The sequence below is a fragment of the Colias eurytheme genome, chromosome 8 (genome assembly GCF_061535395.1).
Source record: "Colias eurytheme isolate Ceu_HAF_F1 chromosome 8, ilColEury1 Martin Lab GWU primary, whole genome shotgun sequence".
NCBI lineage: Eukaryota > Metazoa > Arthropoda > Insecta > Lepidoptera > Pieridae > Colias > Colias eurytheme.
In genome coordinates, this window is record NC_142987.1 from 380,769 (window position 1) to 393,184 (window position 12,416).

General features: G+C 34.3%; 1 protein-coding gene across 1 annotated transcript in view; it reads left to right on the top strand.

Moving 5' to 3' along the window:
• Nucleotides 1–12,416, top strand: part of sn (fascin domain-containing protein singed) — a 62,752-nt gene that overhangs the window by 32,429 nt on the left and 17,907 nt on the right. The window contains exons 2-3 of the mRNA XM_090104235.1: nucleotides 1,846–2,070; nucleotides 9,496–9,604. Of these exons, the coding sequence (XP_089960361.1) occupies nucleotides 1,851–2,070; nucleotides 9,496–9,604 (329 nt within the window). The 5' untranslated portion in view covers nucleotides 1,846–1,850. The remainder of the gene's footprint in view (nucleotides 1–1,845; nucleotides 2,071–9,495; nucleotides 9,605–12,416) is intronic.

Below are 12,416 nucleotides of genomic sequence, written 5' to 3' on the forward strand. Positions count from 1 at the left end.
GATAGATTGCTCATAATTAGGTCTATCATTGATAAAAATACTAGATTCCACCACGGAGGCGTTTACGGGGAATTGAATTTTATTAGGGTAGTTATGATACTTGAACTTTTTATTTTTTTTCTTCCAAAAAACTCAAAAGTGCAACTTGTGACCGGTACCGATAGATTGCTCATAATTAGGTCTATCATTGATAAAAATACCAGATTCCACCATGGAGGCGTTTACGGGGAATTGAATTTTATTAGGACAGTTAGTTAAAAAGTTCAAGTATCGTAACTACCCTAATAAAATTCAATACCTCCTAAACGCCTCCATGGTGGAATCTGGTTTTTTTATCAATGATAGACCTAATTATGAGCAATCTATCGGTACCGGTCACAAGTTGCACTTTTGAGTTTTTTGAAAGAAAAAAAATAAAAAGTTCAAGTATCGTAACTACCCTAATAAAATTAAATTCCCCGTAAACGCCTCCGTGGTGGAATCTAGTATTTTTATCAATGATAGACCTAATTATGAGCAATCTATCTGTACCGGTCACAAGTTGCACTTTTGAGTTTTTTGGAAGAAAAAAATAAAAAGATCAAGTTCAGTAACTCAAACTGCCCTAATATAATATTTTGGCAATCGATTCCTCCTAAAGGCTTCCATGGAGGAATGTGTTTATTTTACCAATTATAGACCTAATTAAGAGCAATCTATCAGTACCGGTCACAAGTTGCACATTTGAGTTTTTTGGAAGAAATAAATATTTTTTGATCGATTGATGTGTAGTATGGGGAAATTGTTTGAGCCAAAATCATTTTTTACTGCCTATAACTCAGAAACGGTAGGATATAGGAAAAAATGATTTAGGTACAACTTGTAGATAACTTTATGGCCTTTCAACTTTTCCTTCAAAGTTTTTCTCTAACATGTACCGTTTTTGAGATTTAAGCGAAAAATGAAAAAATGGACTCATTTCCCCCCTCCCCCCACTCCGGGGCTCCTCTTAGTGTCCCGGGGTTTTAGTATGTTTATTACCTAGGGACTCTTGACATGTTTCCGAAGAAACATCTTACGTTACTAACTCACGCACTCTAGACCCCCCTTGGAGGGAATCATTCAATGGACTATATGGAAAACAAGTTGTCACAGTCTCACAATGAGGCCAAGAATATAGTAACTAAATAAATGAGAAAACAATACTGTTTGTGTAATGCATACTAATTTATAATTAGCTACGGTCCAACCTAGAAGCTAGTACCTAGACAAAAGCAGTGGCATATATTGTATGTACTTCATTTGCTTTTGTGACCAGTAACAATACCTGGGATTTCTTAGGAATATACTTTTCTAGGCCATAGAGACTAATTTTCAAAATTGCTATCACTTAAGTTGGCATTAAGTATAAATTAAAACATACATTACTATATTTTGTCTTTATTGTACTAAACTGTTATTTATAATTCAGTAAGCATTTCTGTTTGTCGGTTCGTTCTTACGCATAAAATGCTAAACGAATCGTACGAATTCTTGTTATTTAATAGTTTGTTGAATTCATCGATTAGGTCGTATAGTTCTGAGTCCCTACTCCCTTATGAGACAATAGGTTTTTCGTTATATAAGAAAATGCGTGTGTGCCGAGCACACGTGTCAGAAGTGAAACTTCTTTAGCAAGATTCAAAGATAGCAAAATTCGCAAATGATAGAAAAAACGCTTTGAAATTTTACTCTCAACACGCCTAAGGAAGTTGCACTTCAATAATATTTATGTAATCTGTTATATTATGTCTATTGTTTTGTTGCCGCTATTATAGGCAATCACACCTATTAAAGACATTAGCTAACTTCAACATCCTCTTCCAGTAACCATGAACGGTCTGAACGGTCACGCCAACGGCGAGGTGAACGGCGCCGGGGACATCATCACGCAGAACCAGCAGCGCGGCTGGTGGACCATCGGGCTCATCAACTCGCGCTACCGGTACCTCACCGCGGAGACCTTCGGCTTTAAGATCAATGCGAATGGAACTAGCTTGAAAAAGAAGCAGATCTGGACTTTGGAACCAGCTACTGGGAATGCTAATGATAGTGAGTATTTTTTGATGTTTCTAGGTCTAATTTGTAAGGGAAGTAAGTTATGTAATGTGAAAAGAAGACAAGTATTGATATAGTAGGTAATTTTTGTTTTTTATAAACATATTTGAAAACTAAGATAAGGGAAGATGTGTGATGATATGATATCTATTTATAGCAGTGGAGATGATTAAAAAAAATTGCTTTCTTTTCCATAAAGACAGTTTGAAAAACGCGGCCACACGATGCTCCCATAATTTTATCTAAAACACATCATAAAACCTATGATAGTTGAACTAATGGGTTCGATAGGTATAACAAATCAAAGACACGCAAATCAAAGAAAGCTAAGCTCAAATATTACCCATCAATAGGCAGTCCGGATCATAGTTTGAATAAAATCAATATGGACAACAATCTAAGGATTGGAATTCGTAATTTATTGCACATTAATAACCAAGGGCTTTATCGTAAACATAACATATTAATTAAAAAAAATGTTAAAGGGTGATATGTATATCAGACAAAATTCCTGCCAAATTAACATTATGTATGTGCACTAATTGAGGCAAAAACAAGCCCTTTATTGGATCGTAATTGGATTCCGCGTGTAGGCTGTAGACTGGACAATTAAAATTCTGCTGTGCATCAGATAATTGGCTACAAAATGCTTTATAAACGTTTATAGTACGTGAAAGTGTTTTGTGTGATTTATGGACTTATATTTTTAAGTACTTATAATATGGTTTAGTGTTGCAAACATTTAAGGCATGTGTGATGAGATTGTATTTTTTTTTAATTTAAGTAAGAAAGGTTTATAATACAATGTCATACATATTTCATTTATTAGTCTACATTCTTTAAAGGGCACTTTGTTGACTTTGGCGAAACAAGTTTTACTTTAGCACCAAACATAAACATTCAAATTATATTGCATCATTTATTTTCTCAAAACACGAACGTAAACACTTACTTTAATTCAAAACGTAAACAAAAAAGCAGGTCCTCAATTACTGCATACGCAAATCACGAATTCAAAAGCGTTTCTATAGATATACTGAACATATAGAGCGGGAGGGTCGCACCCCACGGCCAAGGTCTGGATCGATACCGCCCGGGCGCTGCGCTCGCCCCCGGGTATCCAGGGGCTTCATACACAGGTTGTAGAGAGGAAATTGGAGTTTTGCTTATTTGGTTATTGCTAATGTGTTTATGTAAGTGTGAGGTATGTAGATTTTGATTAAAATGGGTTTGAAATAACATTTTTCTAAAAGGTATAGGGCACAGAAAAAAGGGCAAGAAAAATCCAAAGATGAATACAAAAAAATGTTGTGTGGTTTTATGAAACCACGGTAAAAGTGAAACTGTTCGAACGGTTCCGAACACTGCTTTGTGTAGCGCATGTCGCGTGTCGGTCGGCTGCCGAGTAGGTATACCTACTCGGCAGCCGCGATACACGCGACATGCGCTACACAGACCAAAAAGTTTGAGACGATGTAATAAAAGTTTCACTTTAATAAATTTCTGATATTCAATTGTGATTAGACCACGTAGTAGCTGTATTTATGTTTTCTATAATATAAATAGAATTTAAAACCATTGCCAGACATGCCCAGACACATTTAAGAAACCGTTAATACTTAGGTTAATATTTAGGTTAGTTTATCCTTTAATTTTTATACATTATTTTTCTGTATTTAAAATGCCATATTAATTAGTTTATCCTAAAGTATTCATACTTTACTGAGTTATATCAATCTTGTACGCATTTGAATGTCAAGCAACAAACTTATGTGTGACAAATAACAATTATAGGTAAATGGAAAAGCGAGATTCCCACGCGAAAGTAATGTTGGTAATGTTCAGTTCACAATGGTGGGAAACGAACATATTTGCGTACAATCGCACAGCTTACAATGTCTTGATATTTTCACTGACGCCTATATGTAGAGTTATGAAAATATGTATGAAGTTTGATATGGTATTCTTCAAGGGAATAGGAGAAAAATTCATAAAGTATCATATATATGTACTTGAAGCTTAGTCCGCTATTCTGTCAGATTTTTTTTGTAAACACACTGTCTATGCATGTGTTCCAAAAATCCAAGTTAATTTGTATAAATAGGTTTAGGATACCAAGAATTAGGAACTAATTACACTAAAATTTAATGCTCTAAGCACTAAAAGATTAAATTAACCAGAATTCGCCGCATACCTACTCATATGAAATGAAATGAAAAACGTTTATTTATACACACATTATAAAATAGTTACACAATAAATTAAAGACACGACGATCGACTAAACTAGGTACTGGACCTGTGCTATAGTCGATCGACGCTTTCCTCTCTTTAAGACATAGTGCCAGCATTATAACGTGTGTTAAAGTTTGTGTGTGTGTGTGTGTGTTAGTGTGTGTGTGTGTGTGTGTGTGTGTATTTATGCGTGTGGTTGAGTTTATAGGTATAAGATTGTGCGTGAGTTTAAATGGATAAGTATGCGTGAAATGAGGGCTTTATATAGATTATCTCTTAAATACATTAGTCTCATTAAATTTCAATTCTTACACAATACAATCATCTGTTCATTTTATAAATTCTTCAGTTTCGACATATGATAAGGTGAGTAGCATGTTTGTGATTTTATATTTAAGGCTAAAAGACGTCAAGTTGTGGATATTCAAAATTTTATTAACTTTGTTATAGAGAAAAGGACCCATATAGGCTTTACAACGTTTTGCTGCTACAGTATGAACTAAAGGTAAGTTGAAGATTTTATAGTTGCGTCTTTTTTCCGTTAGATTTCGAGCTGATAGGTTATGGGTGTCTAGAATACAGTCTAATATAAAAAGTTTTCTGACAGAGAGAAGTTTACATTCATTGTATAGCGTTGAAGTTGAGTAGAAAATTGGCTTAGCCATCATCACTTTGAGAACGGCTCGTTGCGCTCTTTCAATTTTGAGCATGTGAGTTTTTGCAGCTCCGCCCCACACCTGAATACAATAGCCCAATACTGATTGGCAAATGGCAAAATATACTTTTTTTAAGATCTCAATGTCAGCGATTTCTCGAAGCTTCCTAAATATTACCATAAGTTTCCGAGTGCGTGAAGCCAGAGTTTGAATATGATGCTTCCATGTTAATTGATTATCCAAGTGCACACCTAGGTATTTTATGGCTGAAGCACTTTCTAATTTTCTACACTGGCACGAATGGTTATTTTGGATATAGTTAAATGTATCACACATATGTGCTGTTATTTCAAGTTCTCTCGGCTGCGAACACTTATACAGTGAGAAGGTTAAGTATTTGGTTTTTTCTAGATTGATAGTCAATATGTTTTCACTTAACCATGACATAACTTTTGCTAGTCCAGCCTCTGCAGATCTTTTTGTGCTATACCAGTCATTCCCGCTAAACACAATGGCCGTGTCATCAGCAAATGTTACAACATGACCATTAGATAGTTTCAGATTGCAAAGTTCATTTATGTATACAAGGAATAACGTCGGACCGAGCACACTTCCCTGCGGCACTCCATAATTCACAGTATGCATGGAACTTATCTGACTTCCAATCTTGACTACCTGTTTACGTCCTGTGAGATAGCATCTCAGTAATTGCAGTGGTAGCCCTCGAACACCAGCTTGCTCCAGTTTCCTTAAGAGTATAGGTATTGAAACCGTATCGAAGGCTTTTGCCAGGTCCAAGAAAATACCAATGCAATTTCTTTTTCGGTCGAGATTCCCAATTATATGATTTGTCAAGTTAGATACAGCATCTTTGGTAGATTTACCTCTCAGGAAACCGTATTGATGTGATGAAAAGAAATTGGTTTTATGTAAGAACTCGGATAGTCTTGAGTTAATTATTTTCTCTAAGATTTTAGACATAATAGGCAAAATAGATATTGGCCGATAATTACCAACTCGATCAAGATCTCCTGATTTATGAATGGGATGAATCAAAGCAATTTTGAAAGCGTCCGGAAATACTCCACTTCTCAATGAAAGATTACAAATATGAACCATTACGGGGGCAAGGTACTCTTTATTTAGTTTAAATACATTCGAAGGTATATTATCATAACCAGCAGCATTACTTTTAAGGCTATTAAAAATATCTGTCATTTCATAAATATCCGTGTCTCTTAGACCCATAGATTCACAAGGTTGATTATTAAAATTATGAGTAACAGTCACATTCGTCACGGAATCTTTTATTAACTTTTCAGCCATGTCTTTACCTATATGGGCAAAATATTTATTTACATCATCTAGAGATTGGTTTTTAATTAATTCCCGATTGTCACATTCAGATTGAGTCATATTTGTAAATTTTTTTATGAGATTCCAGGTATGTTTATCGTTTTTCTTACATTTGTTGAGTTCAGATCTTTCATATGTATGTTTAACTTTTCTTAAAATATTAGTACAAAAATTTCGATATCGAGAGTAAGTAATTCGTAGAGTTTGATTGTTGGGATGTTGTTTCAGTTTCAAGTGCATCCTGTCTCTGTTTCTTATGCATCTCAATAGACCCGGTGTTATCCACGGTTTCCGGGCAACATAATTTCTTGAAATCATTTTGTATATAACATTGCCTTGAATTAAATTTTGTATATATTGAATAAGAGCATCAGCAGCCAAATTTGCATCTGATAATCGAAGCATATCATGAAAATTTTTGTTTTTTATTTCATTCGAGATATTGTCATAATTAATTTTCGTTAACTTCTTCGAATTACTCTTTTTTATTTTTATATTTTCTACACAAAGAATAACAGCAGAATGATCAGTGACTGAAGAATTGACAACTATGGTATTACATGGGAGGTAAGATTTCAAAATAACATGATCAAGTGAGCTGGTGCCACGTGTTGGTAGCCTATGAGCAGGCAGAAGTCCATACATTGACATAGTATTCAAGTAGTCATCTTTTCTCGCATCAGTGCTCCCATTGGCTATGTTAATATTTATATCGCCTATGAGTATGACATTCTTAAAAGAGGTAAGCGTTACCAGTAGATTACTTAGTGACTCCAAGAATCTGTCAATACTTCGACAAGCCGGAGACCTGTATATAGCAATTATTACAGTGCAGGAGTTTATTTGTATAAGAATAGTATTTGCATCAAGTAAGATCTTCTCCGCTACAGAGCTTCCGGTTATTGAATTTCGTAAGTATACAACTACTCCCTCGTTTTGCGATTTACAATTTTGAGTGGCATAAGAGTTGTATCCAGGTAATGATGGCACGCTAGCGAGATGTTTCAGCCAACACTCTGTAAGTATAATTACGTCCATATCAACAATTATCTGCTTTAAAAATATCTCCAGTTGAGGAAGGTTTCTTGAGATACTGCGAATATTCTGAGATAGGACAGTGAATTTGCATTTATGTTTGTCTATAATATCAACAAGTTGTTCAGTATTGCAAACTTGGGCTTTAGAGACATGATAATTATCTAGATCACAATTTAAATCAATTATGTGAGTACTAGCCATTAGATTTGTTCAGATAAAATATGTTGGATCTGTGATTAAGACGTATTATAATAATATATTGTACATTCAAAGAAACCAAATCAGAAGACCACTCATTCAGGACGTAATTCATATAGTTTGCAATAAAAAATATAGTGTTACGCATTATATAAATTAAAAATAAAGACATGATGACAAGATCTGCATGATTAAATAGATAAAAAGTATAAAAAATCACTGTGTGATAGTTCATTATAATAATTTTAATTAATGAGAACAAACCACGCACCTGTATATTTTGTGAATATGTTGTTAAATTGATGTGAATTATAATTGTAAAGTGTAACGTGTTATGTGTATATAAAATGGCATTTTTAGAAAGATTATACAAAATACTTAATATTAAAATTAGTACATTAATAATTTCAAATAACATAAAATATTTACTAGACATAATTATACATTTCATATAGTTAATGCTAAATAATAAAAATGAAGATACGTTATACAATATTAATAATGCAAATACAATCATTAAAAATATCTTTCTAAAGTAACGAGGTTGTGGCATAATTTTAGGTTTTAATATAGATAGTTGCAGTAGAATTAAAAAGTTTATATAAGAATATAGTCAATCGGCTTTAAATTTAACCAAGTCTTCGTCGGTGTTTATGCGGATAAGAGGACATCCATCATTTTTTCTTAAATAAATATTTCCGTGTGAAGTCCAGCAGTACTTGAAGTGAATCTGTTTAGCCATTTCTTTGGTTTTCATGTATAATCGTTTAGTTTGGGGGATCAGACTTTCCGAAATATATACCTGAGTTTTTGGTCCAGGTATTCCAAGTAAGGACGAGTTTATTCTATTGTTCACATTACTATTGTTGTATTTTTTTACTGTCATAAGAAATTGATCACGGATTATTATGTTGTTGAATTCGAGAGTGATGGGTTTATTCTCAGTTTTAGATTTCGAACGATACACATCACGTATTTGGCTAGATTCAATTTTGAATTGTAAGTTGTCGTTCAAACTCTGAACCATGCGAAGCAAGTCGGGTTTTTTCTCGTTATCGCTAGCGGGAACGTTACGAATTTCCACGCAAGTCAACCGTGCGTTCCGTTGAAGGCTTTCAATTTTGGTTTCAAGTAGTTTTATATGAGTACGGTCCGATTTCTTTTCCTCTTGCAAGGTCTTTATTTTACCGGACAATTCATCATACTGCTGTGACAAAAACTCTAAAGAAGTCTTCATTTCAGAATTTGACTTGCGCAATTCAGCAATCTCTGATAGAACCTGCGAGACCATGGCTAAAATTTCATCCTGTTTGTCGGTATATTGTATGGGTGAGTTGCTTGGCCGTTGGCGCTTCGACCTCGGAACAGATGAAGCGCTTGAAGCGCCCTCCGATGATTTTGGCGGTGTACGTTGCATAATTCGATTTTCGGTACCAAAAACAATTAGTATAGATAAACTAACGTTAACTTCACCGACTAAGTTCTCACGATACCAGGCGCACAGCATTCAAAGAAAGTTATTGGATAATTATCACTAACCACTGGTAACACAGTAAGCAGCGGGGCGGGCTTGATTGGCTCGCTTCGGCAAGGGCGGCGCACGCGCAGGCAGCAGATGGGCGGGGTATTGGGCGGAGTTTAACACGTACCGTGGCGGCCGGGTACCAGGCGCACAGGCTAGAAGGAGGTTAATGACGATAGCCCGAATAACTTCTCACAACTTATGCACTCCTATTTTTTCACTTGGATTTTTTAACCTAAAATGTTTAATTTAATATTTTAAACAAACTGGCAATAATCTGAGGCACGTCTATTCCGTATCGAGGTCCGGGGGGAAAAAGGATAGATAGATATATCATCATCATCATAGATCTCCTGGTTACCTTATTCTTACAAATATTTACGAACATACCAAATAAATAATAACTCTTCCCCAGGTATGATCTACCTCCGCTCCCACCTGGACAAATACCTGGCCGTGGATTCGTTCGGAAATGTGACCTGCGAGTCGGAGGAGAAGGAGGCTGGCAGCAAGTTCCAGATCAGGTGAATATTTGATTAAAGAGATTAAATAAAACACTTACATAACGCTGTTATTGTGATAACAGTGGAAAAAATTAAAATTTTAATATCACTAGAAAAGTTTTCCACACAATTGTACAACTCCCTAAAGTTTAATCTATTCCTAATTGATATTAGTGAAAATCGGTCCCACATAACTTTAGAATTTTCAATTTACAATATTGTAAGTACTGAACTCAGTTCACATACGCTGCCTTTTAAAAATAACTAAGGATTTACGACTCATAAGAAAGTGCTTTCCTAAAATATCAATGACAGAATTAAGCAAATGAATGTAAAAAGTGTCGCCAAAATATACTCGTCGCGAATAAATCGTCCGACCCAGGATGCAGGGAATAAATCTCAGACATTGGAAGAATACTAATCGATGACGCACTTGTTTTACGAATTTCGCTTTGATGCTATAATTAAAAATATGTTTTTCTTTTACCCAATCAATGTAGGGAGGGTGAGGGTGAAGTTTACATGTTTTTCTGACCAATTAGGTATCTATGTTTGTATGACATGTTGAGTTTAATTACTAAGTAGGTATATAGGGATCCAACCGATCCAATTAATTTTCTGCAGCTGCTGACGATACGGCTTGACAAAGGATATAAAAATCGTTTGTCTAAACAAATACTGATTATAAAATTAAACTGCGATTAATTACTTAAAAAGGTAGCTTAAAAATGTAAGATTATTTTTGAAGATCTTAAGCGTTTTCTTAAAGGCTTCCCTGAATAACAAGTGCAAGCAAACGATGATTTCAAAAAACTCAAAATTTAACATTTTTAAATTCAAATCTTTTGCAGTGTTTCGATAAGGACAACAACAACAATTATTCGATAAGGCATTACAGGTAAATTAGCTTGGAGAAATTTTTGCGTTTGTAGTAGTGTATGGTCAGCAAATAAAATAAAACAACATTTTATTTTTAGTTTTTATTTTATACAGGGTTACTTGTAAAACACCAGCAACCTCGCAGGACAAGATAGCTAACATCATAAGTAACAACATTTGTTCTACGACTTTTGGCATAACGCAATAAATTATTTTTAAATGATTTTTTAAACTTTTATTGTACTCTCCTTACATTTGTAAGTCTATGTTCTATTAATTATCGGATGGACGACGCGACGCCCCCTTCCCCCTCTCGTTCGCTTTTTGTTTACGTAATTTTTGGGAGGCGTAGAGTTTATAATATTCAGACGGAAAATTAAATGAATATTTATTTTTGTATGAAAATAAAATCTAACAAATTATAATTTGTTAGATTTTATTTTCATACAAAAATAAATATTATCAAAAGTCGAAATGTTGTTACTTATGATGTTAGCTATCTTGTCCTGCGAGGTTGCCGGTGTTTTACAAGTAACCCTGTATATATAAGGGATTTTAAATTAAACTATATGTGTTTCTCCTCTGAAAAAGATGAGACTTTATTTTAATATTTGCACATTTAACATACATATAACTTTTACAGTAACAATGTTACTAAAATGAAAAATTTACTAACCTGAAAAAGAAACGACATTTAAAGTTTAATTCTTTAGTTTGAGAAGTCAAAGGCTTGCCTCGACCATGTTTTAACACTGGAGCCATATTGAATTAACAATATAAAGTTACAACACTTACACACAAATTAAACACTAGTTATGGCCCTGCCTTCATACAAAACTGCTGAATACGCCGTTCGCACGGGAATAGAATGTGGATGCGATTTCCCTTAGTTAGCATCCAAGCTTACGTCTTTATAATTATTAAACTGTATAAATTCATTCTTTAACTCCGGTCTGCATCGTGCAGACATGGGTGTAAAAGTCTCATTTTAGCTATTAAATGTAGTTTTTAAGTACATCTGAGTTTTCATTTGGGGCCTCCGGCTGCGGGACATGTAATTCACTTCAACAAATATTATAACAATAATAACAAATAATAACAACAATCAACAAATACAAAATTTATCAATTAAACTACGTACATAATAATTATAATTTTTGAATGAAATGTGCTTTATGTTCTAACGCGCGAACGGTACCAAACGACTGCACGTGGCACCTGCGGACAGCGTAAACTGGTTTATTCTGGTTTTGTGCGTGTTTCCACTTTCCACTATCAAGTGACGATTTATTTATTTGTTTTGTTTCGTAATTATTATGGTCAAATATTAATTATGAAACAAATTATTATGGACACGATATTTTATTGTTTCACGGTAGTCGCCTTGTCGTTTGCTCAAGGACGTAAAATTGAATGATATATTTTTTTTTATAAAGTCAAAACCATTTTCTTTCAAATAAAAACTTGTTTTTATTGAAAACAAAAGTGTTGCTAGGAATAAGTATAAAATTTAATAGTAATGTTAGGATATCGAAACATTGTTGTATAGGCCAGAACGATATAGTGGAAACGCGCTCTAAGATCTGAGTAATATACACACCACTACCAGGGGCGTGCACAGAGTTTTTGGACAGGGTAGGCAGAAATATTGCAATGATAATAAGTCATAAAAACTAATATTTCATATTGCAGTACTGATATTTGATTGGAGATACATAGTATTTCCGCAAAATAATGGAAAACATATCACGAACATAGGTCATATCTTATCTTATATATAAAAATGAATTGCAAGATGTGTTGGTAAGCGCATAACTCGAGAACGGCTGAACCGATTTCGATAATTCTTTTTTTATTATATTCCTTGAAGTACGAGGATGGTTCTTATGTAGAGAAAACGTAAATATTATGTACCACGGGCGAAGCCGGGGCGGACCGCTAGTCTTATATATAA